This window comes from Tursiops truncatus, chromosome 8 (assembly GCF_011762595.2).
Source record: "Tursiops truncatus isolate mTurTru1 chromosome 8, mTurTru1.mat.Y, whole genome shotgun sequence".
Classification (NCBI taxonomy): domain Eukaryota; kingdom Metazoa; phylum Chordata; class Mammalia; order Artiodactyla; family Delphinidae; genus Tursiops; species Tursiops truncatus.
In genome coordinates, this window is record NC_047041.1 from 29916542 (window position 1) to 29937066 (window position 20525).

The following is a 20525-nucleotide window of genomic DNA, read 5'->3' on the forward strand; positions in this document are numbered from 1 at the left end:
AGTTTTATTTATTCTCAATCACCCACTAACTGGAGAGGTTTAAACTCCAGTTCTTAACCACCAAAACCTAAGAGTCAATTTGTCTTATACATGAAGTTATTTGATTTTTGAAATCCTGACACAAAATGTCTAAATTTCTAACATTTGATATATGAAAATAGATGATTTTGGTAAACCTAAAAACATTATACCATATCTTACTAATGAATTAATACATAAAGTGATATGATTACAGCAGAGTTGTACACACTGAATCTTGTGGACAAGACTAATGTTCACCTTTCAATTGAAAATATTGTTAATGTGCAATTGAGGCTCCATTCAGCCATAGACAGAATGGGATGGACATAGATGGCCTACCCAAAAAGTATATCCTTACTGTAGTATCTGAAGTACATCCTCAGGATATGGATTTTCTAATCTTACAGCACATTTCCCAAAAGTACCCATAAAATAATTATCTGTGTGTATATATATGTGTGTATTAGCTTAGATGAATACATGTTAACTTATAAGCAAGAAACAGAAAAATGAAATATGGCATGTAGGACAGGCATTCTTTTTGTTTTGTTTAGCTTTGGTAGGGAAGTATAAATAGAAACCCCGTCTATAGAAAAGGACAAACAAATAGCAGTAGCAGCAGTAGAGGTCTTGGGCAGTCAGGTAACAGCATAAAGTCAAACAAAAATGGGCTCAAATAGAGTATCCAACAGAGAAATCTCATGTTCAAACATTACAAAAACACTGACTTTTCCTTACTTCAAAGTAACATTAATGGCACTATCATTATCCTAGTCATCCAAGTTCAAACCTTCAAGCCATTTGTCTCTTCTCTATTCCTCATCCCTCATCTTCCTTCAAAAGTAAGACCCCTTAATACCTCATAATATTTCCTCCTCCACATTTTGAATACCAACAACTTGATTCAATTAATTATTACTGGGTTTCTGGATGAAGACAGACGAACCTCTCTTCCTCCAGGATCTCTTGATTCCACCATACAACTCTATTTCCAGATTAACATTCCTAATGTATAGCTTTGGTACTAACACGCTTCTGTTTAGAAACCTTCAACAACTAATCATTCTAACACGAATAACATCCAAATTCCCTGTTTTAGAATGTAAGACTCTCCCAAATCTGTACTTTATCTACTCCTTTCCAGAAATATCTCCTCTAGTCCCTAATAAAACATTAACCCTAATCAAATTCTCAATTAACCAACTTCTGTTTTCAGTATATAAATCCCTCTCCTGAGAGACTCTGCTTTAACCTCCAGTTCTCATTTCTACCCATCAAAATCCTAGTTCAACTATTTCTATCTTAATGAAGCTTTCCCTGATTTTGCCACAAATGGATGGGATATCATCCTGTAAATCTCCATAGCCTTTAGTCCAGTCTCTAATATGGAATATAGATTATTCTATCTAGTATTAATAACAATTAATAACAACTAGCATTTATTGAGAACTTAACCTCTACCATTAATTTACATGCAAATTACTCATTTAATCGGCAAAACACTGAGATAAATAATATAGTTGTAATTGCTTTAAAGCTGAGGAAATGGAGGTTCACAGGGTTGAAATGACTGTCAAACTCATGCAGCTAGTAAGAGCCATCTACCTCCAGAGCCCACTCTCTCAACGCCTGCGTGTACTTGACTTAATCATCAAACATACTTGTCTTATTGCACTACGAGAGAGCAAGCAAATTCATCTCAGGAACTCTGTCTTCATCTTTCTACTCCCACAGGACAAGGTTTTGCATATTGTAAATGAGCACCAAATAGTTATTGAAAGAAAGAACAAATGGATTAATAAAAGTGATATTATACTTTATAGGTAATATATACACAATTAAACAAGGCCCTTCCTTCCTTCCCAGGGCTTATTGCATAGAATGGTTTCAGTGATCGGAATTCCAGACAGTGAAGGGGATATTCTGGGTTATGAAATGCCCCTCAGAAGGTCTCCTCCACATTTAGGGCAATACCCAGAGGCAGCACTATCTTGTGTGCCTCCCAGGGCATTTTGAAAGGGGGCAGAGCCATACAAAATTGGAGTTAAATGTCCTCCAGTATGCTCTCAGTAGTAGATTCTTACCATTCTTAGACTGTGCCCGTGCACATCAAATATTAGATCCTCACACCAGATCTGGAAAGAAGCCTCTTCCCCCAGTCTGTCCTATCCAACTAGGTCTCAGCCAGCCGAACCTCTAGAAGAGGTTTTCTTAGTCTCAGCAATTCTCTACTCAGATGATTCTCAAGTGTCATAGCTGAGCTCTAGAGGAGGTAAGACCGATGACTGGACTTCAGTACCACTAAATGAAGAGTACCCATACTATCCCATGGCAAGAACTGCTATGATACATAAGTACTACTTTAACTTCTGTATCATACCTTGGAAGTCGTTCTACTTCTTTCCCTTTTATTTTCAGTGCTTTAAAATTTTTCTCCCAATCATGTACTGTAGAAAGATGCTTTTCCACTAGAGCTTCCATATCAACTTGCCCAATTACAATCCATTCCTGTATAAATGGAAAACATATTATTAAAAAAATAGAATAAGTTACCATTTAAAAGATTAGAGTCCAACTATTAAAAACAATAAAAAGGGGCAAATGTGAGGTTTCAAATAAATTTCAGTTTAAGTATATAAATGTAATCATTATCACATAGCCTAAAGAATGAACAGGAAAAAAAAACAATACATAAAAATATACTGATCATAAAACTTTTTTGAAGAGACTGCAAAAAACTTTTCTTTAGATTCTCAAGTTTGATGTGTCAAAGACAGAATCACTTCTGCAAAGCCAAGAGCTACTATAGGCAACAAATCCGAAAGTATCCAGATTCAATTAATTCCAGAAAAATAAAATGCAGAAGAAGCACTGCAGCGGCAGTTAAGAAACTTGATGAATTCTCAGTCATATGCCTCAGGATCAATCAAACGAGCAATAAATGCAATAGGGGTTTATCTCTGGAGAGTTAGTATGATGCACCTTAACAAAAGTAAGAAATTAAATCATCTCAATTTCATTAACGTTGAGGGCTTCCCTCCATGGATTGCTCTCAATCCAAAGAATAAAGAAAAGGATATATTTTCCTGAAAGGAATTAAAAATGACACAACAGAGTCACGTCAAATTCCAAGTTGATACAACATTCAAAAAAAGAAAAGAAAGAGAAACTAGCTTCTCAATCTTCAAAAAGAGAGAAAAAAAATTTAGGGTAACATTTTTCTCATCTATAGCATAAACCTAGATTGTATATGAATTCTAAACTTTGGCTCTCTGGCTTGCATATTTTTACTTTATGCCACACAAGATAATTTGTTGATTTGTACATTTAATACTAATTCAATCAATCAGATGGATATTACAGTAGGACAGAAAATTACATGTTCCATACCTTATGTTGATGTAAAACAGCTGACAATCTCCTAAATAGATCTTCTGCTTTGCTGAAAATAGTCAGAAATCCACTTGCATTTCTATCAATCATAATAGAAAAAATAGATTCATCTCCTGCCTCACCCACTCCCTTAAACTGATTAGGAATGCCGATGAATCTCTTCATTTCTCTATAATATTTAGCCCGAATTTCTTCAAAAGGAGGCTTGAATTGTAATCGTCCTTGTCTGAAAGCAAATAAATAACTTTAACATATAAATTATTGGAAAAGTATAGATTGAAAATTAGTTTAAAAAATCTTACTTGTATGTTAAGTCTATATTTATTTCTGGCAGATTCTCATTAAGTGCTTCTAAGCCCATCTGATACTGATGTTCCAGAGCTTTGTACAGTTGATGATTCCAGTGCTGTTTCCACGCATGCATGTCACTTGCTTGGAATCCCTAATATGTTATATTCACATTTTTTATTTAATAATTAGGTGGTAGAATGGGTTTTCATTTAATGCTTTCATATCACATTTGGTAAAATTATAAGCAAAAAAACCCTCATCTTAAATATCTTAAAACATGTAATTCCTTAATTGCTACTTGTATATATAAAGTCAAATATGAAAATCTCTAATCTCCGTGCTTATAAATAGTACACAAAAAGATCAGAAAAATTTTAAAAATCAAGTTAATAGTAAATGCATTTTACATATGGACTTTATTTTATGATCCTATTAAAACAACAACAATAACAGGAACAATAGTTTATTTTGTAAATTTCTTAGTCCTTTTTCAAAAATTCCCATCAACTATAACTCTTCTATTCCCTTCACTCCCTAAATAATCCATTGCACATTTAAAAACATGATACATTTAAAACAAAAGAATGCACAGTATAGTTTACATACTTTTTTTGCTTCCATATAACCATAAACATATCAATTCTAATACTTTCATTTTTATTTTTTTCTTGAAGTTCTAAGAGCTAAAAAATATATGTAAATGTTTAAGATACTTACCTCATATTCCACTAAGATCCCTTTATCACCTACTAGGTAGACTCTGTGCAAACTACTTTTGTACAGATCATCTCATATCAAAATGCATGTGGAACTGACATTTTACCCAAAAAAAAGAAAAAATTCTGAAACAGAGTTATTTCAGTCATTAGGCTTCTGCCTAAACTTAACTTTGTCACAACAGACGTAACAATCACCGAAAAGAAAACTAACAAATGATAGATATTTTAGCACCATGTCAGAGAAACTATTTACAAAGTCTAAATTGAGGGATCTGGAATTCCGTAAGACAAACAGAAACATATTTTTAAATGTAAATGCATTGCTAATTTATGGTCTTTATATATAATTCAGTCAAATTCTAAATTTATGAGGAATTCATTAGTAAAGATTTACAGATAACCTTTATGAACTTTTCATCAATTCATATATTCACATTCTGAAAAGGTCATATTACAAAGTGTAGACACAAAGTAAAACACACTTTACCTGTGCTTCTACACTTGCTAAGCCAGTTCTTAATTCTTGTAATCCATCTTTCCACCGCTGTTGCTGCCGAAGTAAATCAATGTCCATAAGAACTACCACCTATTAAAAATTAGAACATAATAATTTCAGTAGAAAACCTTGACAGGTACCACCTTACCCAAGTGATAAAGGTTAACTCAACCTATAATAAGACATATCAATACCTAATCAATGTACTGAGAAAGGCAAAATATCACTTCTGTGGTATGCCTACCAAAATTGTATAATCTCAATCTAAAATGAGAAAGCATCATATAAAACCAAATCAAGAGACATTACAGGGGCTTCCGTGGTGGCGCAGTGGTTGAGAGTCCGCCTGCCGATGCAGGGGACACGGGTTCGTGCCCCGGTCCGGGAAGATCCCACATGCCGCGGAGCGGCTGGGCCAGTGAGCTATGGCCGCTGAGCCTGCGCTTCCAGAGCCTGTGCTCCGCAACGGGAGAGGCCACAACAGTGAGAGGCCTGCGTACCACCAAAAAAAAAAAAGACATTACAAAATAACTGACCAGTACTCATCAAAAGTATCAAGGTCATGAAAAACAAGGTAAGACTGAGGAGTAGGAGACTACAGAGCCTCAACATTTAAATGCAAGGTGGGATCCTGGATTGGACACTCAAAAGGAAAAAGGACATCAGTGGAAAAAGTTATAAAATTCAAAACAGTTTATTTCCTAGTTTTGATAAATGTACTATGGTTACATAAGTTGATGACAATAGGGAAAGCTGGGTGAAGGGCAAGTGTGAACTCTTTAAACTATTTTTGCAACTTAAAGTCTCAAATTATTTCCAAATAGGAAGTTATTTAAAATTATAACCTAATTACTTTTTAAATAATACTATTCATAGCTTATTAAATTTTATAAATAAAATATACCTTTTCGCAAAATGTAATGTGCCATTTTCTCAGTCTTCTATTTTCAGTGGCAAGTCGTTCAGCAGCATTTTGGAGTTTTTGGATGTAGCCTTCTAATTCTTTAGGATTATTCCAAGTAATCTGTGACTTTCCCCCACTTCCTACTTTTGAATTCTAAGGTACAACAAATGACATTTAGTATTTAACACATTTCTTTTTTTGAAAAGATTCAATATTCTACATCATTAGTCCAATTATCCCTAATATTGACGTGCAATAAAAGAGCACACAATAGTTTTTTCCATTTTATAAATGATAAGGCATTCTGCCCAGAACTGAGTAGCCCCATTCCTTCCAAGTTCTCCCTCTTACAACTAAAATACCCTGGACATAACACAACAAACAAGCATAGGAATACTAAAAGATAGAAATAAGAAGGTGGACAGCCTAGAAACCTTGGGAATTGAGGAACAACACACCTGTGTTTCCTTAATGTCTCCCTTATATCCCAGACAGTATGCTGGAGAAGCCTCCAACCTGGAACCACCCCCAGGGACAGACAAAAAACCTCCAGAAGAAGCCTGTTCCCTCTGTCCACAGGACCAGAAAAACAGTGGCCTAATGACAGAAAACCTTTTTAGCAATACGCACCCTATTCCAACTTAACACCAATAGAAACCCACCCCCTTCTTCAGTTTCATTGGGACGAGGAAGTGAGCTGATCTTCCATCCCCTGCTTATGTCAGTGGGGCTTAACAGAGAGCTGAGCCTCTACCCCCATTACGCTGCAACAGAGCAGTGTGAATCAGCCCTCCACATCCTCCCAATCATGTCAACAGAGCTTAGAAGGGAGCTACGCTTACACTCTACTTGGAGGCAACAAGACACTGCCAATTGATGTCCCACTTTCATGGGAAGGTGTCAGTAGGGGAAAAGGGGTCACTAAACTTCAACTCCACTCATCTGAAAAGGAAGCAGTGCAAGTCAGTGTTCCATTTTTGTCAGGATAGTATCTGCAGAGCCCAGCAGAAATTTTAACATATACACTCACCCTGTCTTCAAGCTGTACCTCACTGTTTCAGAAAGAAACAACGCATCACTTAGAAAGGAATGCAAATTTGAATGGCAGTGGATTTCTCGGCTGAAACCATGAGGGCCAGGAGGAAGTGGAACAACATTTTAAAGTGCTAAAAGAAAACAACTGTTGGGCTTCCCTGGAGGCACAGTGGTTAAGAATCCACCTGCCAATGCAGGGGACCCGTGTTCGAGTCCTGGTCCGGGAAGATCCCACATGCCATGGAGCAACGAAGCCCATGCACCACAACTACTGACCCTGCACTCTAGAGCCCATGAGCCACAACTACTGAAGCCCATGAGCCTAGAGCCCATGCTCCACAACAAGAGAAGCCACCGCAATGAGAAGCTCACACACCACAACAAAGAGCAGCCCCCACTCGCCGCAACTAGAAGAAAGCCCATGTGCAGCAAGGAAAACCCAATGCAGCCAACAATAAATAAATAAAATAAAATAAATGAAACATTAAAAAAATAAAGTAACTTAGAAACAATTTCTCTAAAAAAAAAAAAGAAAATAGACAACAACTGTCAACCATGAATTATATATCTGGTGAAACTATCCTTCAGGAATGAGGGAAAATAAAAACATTCTTAAACAAAAACTAAGAGAATCTGTCACTAGCAAACCTACTCTTAAAAGTATGGCTAAAGGAAGTTTTCTCAATAAGAAGGAAATGATTTTTTTAAAAAAGCGTGGAACTTTAGAAAGGAAAAAAGAACATTGGGATGTGGAAAACGTAAATAAAAAATAAACTATCCTTCTCATGAGTTTCTTAAATCATATTTGATGATTGAAGCAAACCCCATCTGATGCAGTGTTTCATGTATGTAAAGGTTACTAAATATTTAAGACAAATATATAAAAATGAAGAGGATAAAGAGACCTAACTACAAGTGAGGTTTCTATACTTCACTTGAACTGGTATATATTAAGGCATAGCAAGTCTCTGGCATATTGTGACCCTCTATAAACAGGTGATGAATGAACGAAACTAAACAATTATAATAAATTCAATAAAATACTCTGTGAATCAGTTCAAAAAAAATTTACTGAATAATTACTACACACTACTTACTGTTGTATTACTAGTGTATAAAAATAAATAAATTAAGAGTTCCTGCTCTCCAATATAGAGAGTGGCCAGGGGAGTATTAAGAACTTTAGTGTTCCTTCTCCTCCTATCTTAGTTTTTGTCCCCTACTATGTCTCATTTAACATATGTTAAATATAATTATTTACTTCTCGCAACCCAATTTCTCAAAATAAGCTTCCTCTTTAGAAATATCAACAGATGTAATTTTGAATACATTTATTACAGAAGAAAGGGCTCTGAACACTCTGATTTAAAACATTATCTATTAGGTGAAAAAGTTTAAAAATAATAAAGTATTAACCCATTTTCAAAAAGTACACTTGTAAACATGCACAGAAAAAAAAGTTTAAAATGACATATACACTATTAAGAATGGCCAACTCTTAGTAGTACAATCATAAAACATTTGTTCTTTCTGTTTACCTATATTTTTGAAATTTTCCATCATAAACTCATATTGAGCTCTGGCAATAAGAAAAAAAATTTAATAACATCTATAATATGAATTATATAACTTCTAGTAAATTTTAAGCCTGAGAACTAGTGTGCATTAAAAAGTTATCTTAGCAGGTCTGACTGTTATCCCTTAAAAGGTCTGCTTAAAAGATTGGCCCTTAGCTGGCATCTGAGAACTTGGATTTTGGAAGAGTTCCCACCACTCTAATTTTTAAGAGTGGCTCACTGTACCTAAACAATATGGTTTATGCTGAACACTTGATTGTCTTCTGGGAATCTGGAATTTTGGTACATATTAAGGCAGAAGATACCTACATGACCAGTTCCCGATAAAAGCCTGGGCAATGATCTTTCCTAGTAAAGCAATATTTCACATGTGCTACTTCTTGCTGGAGAAATTAAGCATGCCCTGGGTGATTACACTGGGAAAGGACTCTTGAAAGCTTGCACCTGGTTTCCCCAGGATTTCACCCCATGTACCTTTTCCTTTGCTGACTTTGCTTTGCCTCCTCTCACTGTAATAAATCATAAGTAAATCATCTGTGAGTACAACTATACCCTGAGGCCTATGAGTCCTCCTAGTAAATCACAGAACCTGGGGGTGGTCTTGAGAACCATGACACAACTAGCTATCCACTTTAAATAAAAGAAGAATTAATGGGTATATCCCTCTTCTACTTATCTTTTAAAATATTTCATGTCTCTGAAGACTAAAAATGTTTATTTCAAAAAGTGAGCAGTCACATACTAACAGTTTAAAAACTAGTGTGGGTTTTCCTAATTTCATATGTGTGGATATTTAAATAAGCATAGATAAAGAGCAAATAAAACTTAAATTATAAAATCAGGAGATGATGGAAAAGCACTAAAGAGTCTTGTATATAAGGACCTCGCACTTCAGTGAATAAGTAAATATAATAGCATACAAGTTTGTATACAGTAAGTCCCCTACATACGAACGAGTTCCATTCCGAGAGCACATTCATAAGTCCAATTTGTTTGCAAATCCAAAAAAGTTAGCCTAGGTACCCAACTAACACAATCGGCTATATTGTACTGTACTGTAATACGCTTATAATACCTTTCACACAAATAATACATAAAACCAGACACAAAAAATTAAAAAAACGTTTTTAATCTTAGCAGTACAGTACCTTGAAAAGTACATTAGTACAGTACAACAGCTGGCATAAAGGGGCTGGCATCGAGTGATCAGGCAAGAAGAGTTACTGACTGGAGGAGGCAGAAGGGGTGGGAGATGGTAGAGCTGAAGGATCGTCAGCAACAGGAGCCGGAAGGCAAGCTGCAGTTTCACTCATGCCTGATGTTGATGGAACGCACGTTCACATCTCTGAAAGTTCGCAACTTGAAGGTTCATATGTAGGGGACTTACTGTACTACATATATATAAATATATATATATATATATAAATTCAATTGATCAAAATCAGCACCAAAATATGTGAAACATTATAACTGTTTAAATCTACAGTTGTAAAAAATGTTACTTGTTAAGACTGAAGGAAGTCACTGGGGAGCAAAATAAAGCCTTAGATCAATGGCTGTGTTCTGAAGGGTATACGAAAAAACTAAGAAATAAGAAACACTTCACATGTAAAATCTAATTATAATAGCATAAAAAGTCCATTTACCTTAATTATCTGTTCAAACGCTAAGGCAGATTGTAACATCATTGGTCTCTGACTTTGAATCATTTGTTGATCGATAGAATTGTAAAAATGTGCCACCTACAAAGTAAAATTCCAATTAGGAATAATTAATAATAAATAGCAACTTAATTTTAAATTTTTCATTTTTAATTATTTGAATGGAAATATTAACTCTTCTCAATTATAAAATTTAGCAAAAAATCAGTTTTTCATCTCCAATAGAGCACTTACGCATGTATTAACATACAAAAGCAGCAAGTGTAAGTATGTGCTGAGTTCCTATAATCTGCCAAGTCATGTTCTGGTGGGTGATTAAACAAAGACTATAAAACCTAGTCCCTGGAATCAAGAAGTTCACAGCCTCATAGGGAACACAAAGGAAACCAGTAAAGCATGTTAAAGTGCTAAAAAAGTGAACTTATTCTTGCAACTCTAAGAACCTGTTCCTTCGTCAGTATATAACACAATGATTTACCCATTTCTCAGACCAAAAAAAACTTTTGAGTTGTCCTTAACGCTTCTCTCACATTCCACAGGAGTAGAAGTCTATTGACTGTGCCTTCAAAACATATATTGAATTCAACCACTTCACCCACCTCCATCAATCCCACCCCAATTCAAGCACCCTCAACTCCTGGCAAGACCAGTGCAACGGTATCAGAACTGGTCTGTTTCCAACTGTGGCCCTATGGTCTATTCAAAGCATTCAGAGTATCCAGAATAGTCCTTTCTTAAACGTAAATAGTATCATACCTTTAACCTATTCAAAACTTTCAAATGACTCCCCAAAATATTTGAAAATAAAATGTAAAATCCTAAAATTCTTACCTGAAACCTTCCAATGGTTTCCCAACACACTTAAGAATGAAATCCAACTCTAAAATCCTTACCTTGGCACATTATACATAGAACTGGCCTTTAGCCCCGCACAAACCCCTCCCTAATTGCACTGCAGTGAAATTGGCCTCCTTGCTGTTTACCTAACTCTAGAGTCTTCCCTAAGAAGCTCTGAAAGTCATTCATTCCCTCTGCCTGCAACAGTCTTCCTCCAGATATCTGCATGGTTCTTTCGCTCATTTTATGCCATGTCTCTTCTCAAATATTACATTTTCATTAAGGCCTCCCCTGGCCATTCTGTATAAAATAGCAGTATTTGTCACAGTCCTATTACTGTTTTCATTTTCTTCAAATATGTGCTTATCACTACCTAACACTGTATTATTCATGCATTTGCTATCTACGTCCCGTAATAGTGTCACTCAGTAAACGTCATTCATTGAATTAATCAATGAATCAAAAAATAGAGATACCTACAAGGTACCATGGTGGACAAAAGAGGACACTGCCAACTCTGTCAGGGAAAAAGGACAGGTTCAGGGAAGAAGATCAAGTGGACACCGTGGAGTGAGTTTAATTAAGGACTTTAAGAAGACTGTCTTAATTTTTATATCCCTAGCATGTCAAAAATTCTTGGCACAGAGCAGGTGCTTAAAAATGTTTCTTAACTAATTTTATAGCAAGTCACTTCTTTCCACTAGTATGCATAAAAATATACTTTATTTCGTGGGGAATAACCACTCTATTTGTTCTGTACCACAACAGTAGTCCCAGAAAAAGCCCAATCAGGAAAACTAGAAACAAAATAATACATAAAATTATAGCAATGTGGCCATACTGTTTTCTATCCAACATCCTACTTCATAGCCCCCACTCTAACTAAATGTGTGCTCATAAGTAAAGGTATACACAATACATTTTCCCAGTTGCTCTTCCAGGGGTAAATACAAATACTATATGATCATTCAAGCATCTTTTGAGCTTTTATTTTGTTAGACTAAATGCTTAGGATAGAGAAGTCAGCAAGCCTCTCTGCTTTGGAATATATAGTCCCTCTATCTGAAATGATCACTCACACTACCTTGTGCTCTTGAGAAAACATATGTATGCTCTTTCAAACTCACATTAAACATCATTCCTCTGTAAAGATTTATCTGATACTATCTCTACCCTACCCAGGAAAATAATTGAAAATTCCCACCTCTATGCTTTCACAGGACTTTCTGAACATCTATCTACAATATAGTATTCATTAAACACTGTATCTACTTGTTGACTATCTGTCATCACTATATGAATTGTAATGGAATAAATATGGGCTTTGGAGTCAGGGAGACTTGGTATTAAATCCTAACTTCATAACTTACTAGCTGTGTAGTACTGGGAAAACTATGTTACAAATCTGATCCCCAATTAGATCAGTGAAAAATGGGGGTGGGGGTAATTGAAATAACATAAATACAGTATCTACCAGAAGCCCTGATATTTAACGAGAACTCAATGTTTAGTTTGCTTTCTCCCACTAGACCAGTGGTTCTCAACCATGGCTGATTTGCACCCAAGGGGACATTTGGCAATGTCTGGAGATATTTTTGATTGTCAGGACTAGGTACGTGCTACTGGCCAGGGATGCTGCTAAACATCCTACAATGCACAGGACATCCCCCACAAAAAAGAAGTGGTCCAAAAGTACCAAGGCTGAGAAACCCTGTACCAGAGTGTGGCAGTAATATATTCAATTTTATATCCTCACTACACTGTGCCTAGCAGTACAAGTGCTCAAAGAATCTTTATTGGATGAAAGAATGAGAAACCAAATACTCACAAGATACTGTTCCTGCCCTCTGAGATCTATTAATCAAATGAGAGAAAAAATATAAAACTCCAATACTACATAAAAGTGTTCTAAGAGGGATTTTCACACTGCACACAAAATAAGGAACAATCAATTAAAAGAAGACGCAACAATTAAAGTGAGTTGGGAATTAAAGGATAACTTGGAGTTCTTCAATCAGAGGGAAGAGGTATCAGTGCATAATGACAAGTTCAGAGAGGAACCAAGTTTCATATTACTAAAGCACAGGGTGCAGCATGAGAGGGAAGGTATAGGGAGTGAAGACCACAATCAGTAAGGTCAGCTAGGGTATGATTAAGAAGGGTGTTGTATACATGCTAAGGAGAGAGACAATGAGGTAATAATAGTTGGTTCTGACTCACTCCAATACTGTTCAAGCCACCAGACTGCCTTGTGCCTGCCCTGGACTCTCCAGAAAGATCCAGCATATGCACCAGAAATACATCTACACGTGGAACAACTCCTACAGAACACCTACTGAACACTGGCAGAAGACCTCAGACCTCCCAAAAGGCAAGAAAGTCCCCATGTACCTGGGTAGGGCAAAAGAAAAAAGAATAAACAGAGACAAAAGGATAGGAACGGGACCTGCACCAGTGGGAGGGAGCTGTGAAGGAGGAAAGGTTTCCACACACTAGGAAGCCCCTTCGTGGGCGGAGACTGCGGGAGGCGGAGGGGTGAGCTTCGAGGCCACGGAGGAGAGCACAGCAACAGGGGTGCGGAAGGCAAAGCGGGGAGATTCCCGCACAGAGGATCGGTGCCGACCGGCACTCACCAGCCCGAGAGGCTTGTCTGCTCACCCGCCGGGGCGGGCGGGGCTGGGAGCTGAGGCTCGGGCTTCGGTCAGAGGCAGGGAGAGGACTGGCGTTGGTGGCATGAACACAGCCTGCAGGGGGTTAGTGCACCACGGCTAGCCAGAAGGGAGTCCGGGGAAAAGTCTGGACCTGCCAAAGAGGCAAGAGACTTTTTCTTCCCTCTTTGTTTCCCAGTGCGCGAGGAGAGGGGATTAAGAACGCTACTTAAAGGAGCTCCAGAGACGGGCGCGAGCCGCAGCTAAAAGCGCGGACCCCAGAGAACAGGTCACTATCCACACCCCCCTTCCGGGGAGACTGTGCAGCCCGCCACTACCAGGGTCCCGGGATCCAGGAACAACTTCCCTGGGAGAACGCACAGCGCACCTCAGGCTGGCGCAACCTTACGCCAGCCTCTGCCGCCACAGGCTTGCCCCGCACTCCTTACCGCTCCCTCCCACCCCCACCCCCGCCCTGAGTGAGCCAGAGTCCCCGAAGCAGCTGCTCCTTTAACCCTGTCCTGTCTGAGCTAAGAACAGACGCCCTCCTGCGACCTACACACAGAGGCGGGGCCAAATCCAAAGCTGAGCTCCGGGAGCTGTGAGAACAAAGAAGAGAAAGGGAAATCTCTCCCAGCAGCCTCAGAAGCAGCGGATTAAAGCTCCACAATCAACTTGATGTACCCTGCATCTGTGGAATACATGAATAGACAATGAATCATCCCAAATTAGGACGTGGACTTTGAGAGCAAGATTTATTTTTTCCCCTTTTCCTCTTTTTGTGAGTGTGTACGTGTATGCTTCTGTGTGAGATTTTGTCTGTATAGCTTTGATTCAACCATTTGTCCTAGGGTCCTATCCGTCCGTTTTTTTTTTCTTTAAAAAATTTTTTTTTCTTAATAATTATTTTTTATTCTAATAACTTTATTTTATTTTACCTTACTTTATTTTATTTTATCTTCTTTATTTCTTTCGTTCCTTCCTTCCCTCCCGCCTTCCTTCCTCCCTCCCTCCCTCCTTTCTTTCTTTCCTTTCTTTCGTTCTTTCTTTCTTTCTACTTTTTCTCCCTTTTATTCTGAGTCATGTGGATGAAAGGCTCTTGGTGCTACAGCCAGGAGTCAGTGCTGTTCCTCTGAGGTGGGAAAGCCAACTTCAGGACACTGGTCCACAAGAGACCTCCCAGCTCCACATAATATGAAACAGCGAAAATCTCCCAGAGATCTCCATCTCAACACCAGCACCCAGCTTCACTCAACGACCAGCAGGCTACAGTGCTGGACACCCTATGCCAAACAACTAGCAAGACAGGAACACAACCACACCCATTAGCAGAGAGGCTGCCTAAAATCATAAGTCCACAGACACCCCAAAACACACCAACAGACGTGGACTTTCCCACCAGAAAGACAAGATCCAGCCTCATCCACCAGAACACAGGCACTAGTCCCCTCCACCAGGAAGACTACACAACCCAGTGTGAACCAACTTTAGCCACTGGGGACAGACACCAAAAACAACGGGAACCACAAACCTGCAGGCTGCAAAAAGGAGACCCCAAACACAGTAAGATAAGCAAAATGAGAAGACAGAAAAACACACAGCAGATGAAGGAGCAAGATAAAAACCCACCAGACCTAACAAATGAGGAGGAAATTGGCAGTCTACCTGAAAAAGTAGTTCAGAATAAAGATAGTAAAGATGATCCAAAATCCTGGAAATAGAATAGACAAAATGCAAGAAACATTTAACAAGGACCTAGAAGAACTAGAGATGAAACAAGCAACGATGAACAACACAATAAATGAAATTAAAAATACTCTAGATGGGATCAATAGCAGAATACCTGATGCAGAAGAACGGATAAGTGACCTGGAAGATAAAATAGTGGAAATAACTACTGCAGAGCAGAATAAAGAAAAAAGAATGAAAAGAACTAAGGACAGTCTCAGAGACTTCCGGGACAACATTAAACGCACCAACATTCGAATTACAGGGGTTCCAGAAGAAGAAGAGAAAAAGAAAGGGACTGAGAAAATATTTGAAGAGATTATAGTTGAAAACTTCCCTAATATGGGAAAGAAAATAGTTAATCAAGTCCAGGAAGCAGAGAGTCCCATACAGGGTAAATCCAAGGAGAAACACGCCAAGACACATATTAATCAAACTGTCAAAAATTAAATACAAAGAAAACATATTAAAAGCAGCAAGGGAAAAACAACAAATAACACACAAGGGAATCCCCATAAGGTTAACAGCTGATTTTTCAGCAGAAACTCTGCAAGCCAGAAGGGACTGGCAGGACATATTTAAAGTGATGAAGGAGAAAAACCTGCAACCAAGATTACTCTACCCAGCAAGGATCTCATTCAGATTTGATGGAAAAATTAAAACCTTACAGACAAGCAAAAGCTGAGAGAGTTCCGCACCACCAAACCAGCTTTACAACAAATGCTAAAGGAACTTCTCTAGGCAAGAAACACAAGAGAAGGAAAAGACCTACAATAACGAACCCAAAACAATTAAGAAAATGGGAATAGGAACATACATATCGATAATTACTTTAAATGTAAATGGACTAAATGCTCCCACCAAAAGATTGGCTGAAGGGAAACAAAAACAAGACCCACATATATGCTGTCTACAAGACACCCACTTCAGACCTAGAGACACATACAGACTGAAAGTGCGGGGATGGAAAAACATATTCCATGCAAATGGAAACCAAAAGAAAGCTGGAGTAGTAATTCTCATATCAAACAAAATAGACTTGAAAATAAAGACCATTAGAAGAGACAAAGAAGGACACTACATAATGATCAAGGGATCGATCCAAGAAGAAGATATAACAATTGTAAATATTTATGCACCCAACATAGGAGCACCTCAATACATAAGGCAAATACTAACAGCCATAAAAGGGGAAATCGACAGTAACACATTCATAGTAGGGGACTTTAACACCCCACTTTCACCAATGGAGAGATCATCCAAAATGAAAATAAATAAGGAAACACAAGCTTTAAATGATACATTAAACAAGATGGACTTAATTGATATTTATAGGACATTCCATCCAAAAACAACAGAATACACATTTTTCTCAAGTGCTCATGGAACATTCTCCAGGATAGACCATATCTTGGGACACAACTCAAGCCTTGGTAAATTTAAGAAAATTGAAATTGTATCAAGTATCGTTTCCGACCACAACGCTATGAGACCAGATATTAATTACAGGAAAAGATCTGTAAAAAATACAAACACATGGAGGCTAAACAATACACTACTTAATAACGAAGTGATCACTGAAGAAATCAAAGAGGAAATAAAAAGATACCTAGAAACAAATGACAATGGAGACATGACGCCCCAAAACCTATGGGATACAGCAAAAGCAGTTCTAAAAGGGAAGTTTACAGCAATACAACCCTACCTTAAGAAACAGGAAACATCTCAAATAAATAACCTAACCTTGCACCTAAAGCAATTAGAGAAAGAAGAACAAAAAAAAACCCAAAGTTAGCTGAAGGAAAGAAATCATAAAGATCAGATCAGAAATAAATGAAAAAGAAATGAAGGAAACAACAGCAAAGATCAATAAAACTAAAAGTTGGTTCTTTGAGAAGATAAACAAAACAGATAAACCATTAGCCAGACTCATCAAGAAAAAAAGGGAGAAGACTCAAATCAATAGAATTAGAAATGAAAAAGGAGAAGTTTCAACTGACACTGCAGAAATACAAAACATCATGAGAGATTACTACAAGCAACTCTACGCCAATAAAGTGGACAACCTGGAAGAAATGGACAAATTCTTAGAAATGCACAACCTGCCAAGAGTGACTCAGGAAGAAATAGAAAATATGAACAGACCAATCACAAGCACTGAAATTGAAACTGTGATTAAAAATCTTCCAACAAACAAAAGCCTAGGACCAGACGGCTTCACAGGCGAATTCTATCAAACATTTAGAGAAGAGCTAACACCTATCCATCTCAAACTCTTCCAAAATACAGCAGAGAGAGGAACACTCCCAAACTCATTCTATGAGGCCACCATCACCCTGATACAAAAACCAGACAAGGATGTCACAAAGAGAGAAAATTACAGGTCAATATCACTGATGAACATAGATGCAAAAATCCTCAACAAAATACTAGCAAACAGAATCCAACAGCCCATTAAAAGGATCATACACCATGACCAAGTGGGGTTTATTCCAGGAATGTAAGGATTCTTCAATATTCTCAAATCAATCAACGTGATACACCATATTAACAAATTGAAGGAGAAAAACCATATGTTCATCTCAACAGATGCAGAGAAAGCTTTTGACAAAATTCAACACCCATTTATGATAAAAACCCTGCAGAAAGTAGGCATAGAGGGAACTTTCCTCAACATAATAAAGGCCATATATGACAAGCCCACAGCCAACATCATCGTCAATGGTGAAAAACTGAAAGCATTTCCACTAAGATCAGGAACAAGACAAGGTTGCCCACTCTCACCACTCTTACTGAACATAGTTTTGAAAGTTTTAGCCACAGCAATCAGTGAAAAAAAGGAAATGAATCCAAACCGGAAAATAAGAAGTAAAGTTGTCACTGTTTGCAGATGACATGATACTATACATAGAGAATCCTAAACATGCTACCAGAAAAGTACTAGAGCTAATCAATGAATTTGGTAAAGTAGCAGGATACAAAATTAATGCACAGAAATCTCTGGCATTCCTATACACTAATGATGAAAAATCTGAAAGTGAAATCAAGAAAACACTCCCATTTACCATTGCAACAAAAAGAATAAAATATCTAGGAATAAACCTACCTACGGAGACAAAAGACCTGTATGCAGAAAATTATAAGACACTGATGAAAGAAATTAAAGATGATACAAATAGATGGAGAGATATACCATGTTCTTGGATTAGAAGAATCAACATTGTGAAAATGACTCTACTACCCAAAGCAATCTACAGGTTCAATGCAATCCCTATCAAATTACCAATGGTATTTTTCACAGAACTAGAACAAAAAATTTCACAATTTGTATGGAAACACAAAAGACCCCGAATAGCCAAAGCAATCTTGAGAACGAAACACGGGGCTGGAGGAATCAGGCTCCCTGACTTCAGACTATACTACAAAGCTACAGTAATCAAGACAGTATGTACTGGCACAGAAACAGAAAGATAGATCAATGGAACAGGATTGAAAGCACAGAGATAAACCCATGCACATATGGTCACCTTATCTTTGATAAAGGAGGCAGGAATGTACAGTGGAGAAAGGACAGCCTCTTCAATAAGTGGTGCTGGGAAAACTGGACAGGTACATGTAAAAGTTTGAGATTAGATCACTCCCTAACACCATACACAAAAATAAGCTCAAAATGGATTAAAGACCTAAATGTAAGGCCAGAAACTATCAAACTCTTAGAGGAAAACATAGGCAGAACACTCTATGACATAAATCACAGCAATATCCTTTTTGACCCATCTCCTAGAGAAATGGAAATAAAAACAAAAATAAACAAATGGGACCGAATGAAACTTCAAAGCTTTTGCACAGCAAAGGAAACCATAAACAAGACCAAAAGACAACCCTCAGAATGGAGAAAATATTTGCAAATGAAGCAACTGACAAAGGATTAATCTCCAAAATTTACAAGCAGCTCATGCAGCTCAATAACAAAAAAACAAACAATCCAATTCAAAAATGGGCTGAAGACCTAAATAGACATTTCTCCAAAGAAGATATACAGACTGCCAACAAACATGAAAGAATGCTCAACATCATTAATCATTAGAGAAATGCAAATCAAAACTACAATGAGATATCATCTCACACCAGTCAGAATGGCCATCATCAAAAAATCTAGAAAGAATAAATGCTGGAGAGGGTGTGGAGAAAAGGGAACACTCTTGCACTGCTGGTGGGAATGTGTATTGGTACAGCCACTATGGAGAACAGTATGGAGGTTCCTTAAAAAACTACAAATAGAACTACCATATGACCCAGCAATCCCACTACTGGGCATATACCCTGAGAAAACCATAATTCAAAAAGAGTCATGTACCAAAATGTTCATTGTAGCTCTATTTACAATAGCCTGGAGGTGGAAACAACTTAAGTGTCCATCATCGGATGAATGGATAAAGAAGATGTGGCACATATATACAATGGAATATTACTCAGCCATAAAAAGAAACGAAATTGAGCTATTTGTAAAGAGGTGGATGGACCTAAAGTCTGTCATACAGAGCGAAGTAAGTCAGAAAGAGAAAGACAAATACCGTATGCTAACACATATATATGGAATTTTAGAAAAAAGAAAATGTCATGAAGAATCTAGGGGTAAGACAGGAATAAAGACACAGACCTACTAGAGAATGGACTTGAGGATATGGGGAGGGGGAAGGGTAAGCTGTGACAAAATGAGAGAGTGGCATGGACATATATACACTACCAAACGTAAAATAGGTAGCTAGTGGGAAGCAGCTGCATAGCACAGGCAGATCATCTCTGTGCTTTGTGACCACCTAGAGGGGTGGGATAGGGAGGGTGGGAGGGAGGGAGACGCCAAGAGGGAAGAGATATGGGAGCATATGTATAACTGATTCACTTTGTTGTAAAGCAGAAACTAACACACCATTGTAAAGCAATTATACTCTAATAAAGATGTAAGAAAAGAAAAATGGTTTTAAACAGGTAAATGATTTGATGGCAGTGTGCTTCAGGTAGACCAAGGAAATGAACACAAACAAAGACCAGTCCATCAGCTCAGTAATTTTCTAAGAATATGCCCCTAGAAGGCAGACAGAGGCCCTTAATTAGAAAGCCCTTTAAGATCTAGTAACATAAAAGAAGAATAAAAGAGAAAATAATATTCTATTTTTCTAAATGACTTTAGAATGAAAAGCAGTAACAGTAATCC

At 37.6% G+C, this 20525-nt stretch overlaps 1 protein-coding gene across 5 annotated transcripts in view; it reads right to left on the reverse strand.

Annotated features, from left to right (window-relative positions):
* The window catches only part of DYNC2H1 (dynein cytoplasmic 2 heavy chain 1), a 369486-nt gene that overhangs the window by 326536 nt on the left and 22425 nt on the right, over positions 1–20525 (reverse strand). For all 5 annotated transcript variants that reach the window (XM_073808267.1, XM_073808266.1, XM_073808265.1 and 2 more), the window contains exons 13-18: positions 10083–10178; positions 5825–5977; positions 4912–5010; positions 3717–3856; positions 3412–3640; positions 2402–2529 (exon numbers count right to left, since the gene is read on the reverse strand). In XM_073808267.1, the coding sequence (XP_073664368.1) occupies positions 2402–2529; positions 3412–3640; positions 3717–3856; positions 4912–5010; positions 5825–5977; positions 10083–10178 (845 nt within the window). The remainder of the gene's footprint in view (positions 1–2401; positions 2530–3411; positions 3641–3716; positions 3857–4911; positions 5011–5824; positions 5978–10082; positions 10179–20525) is intronic.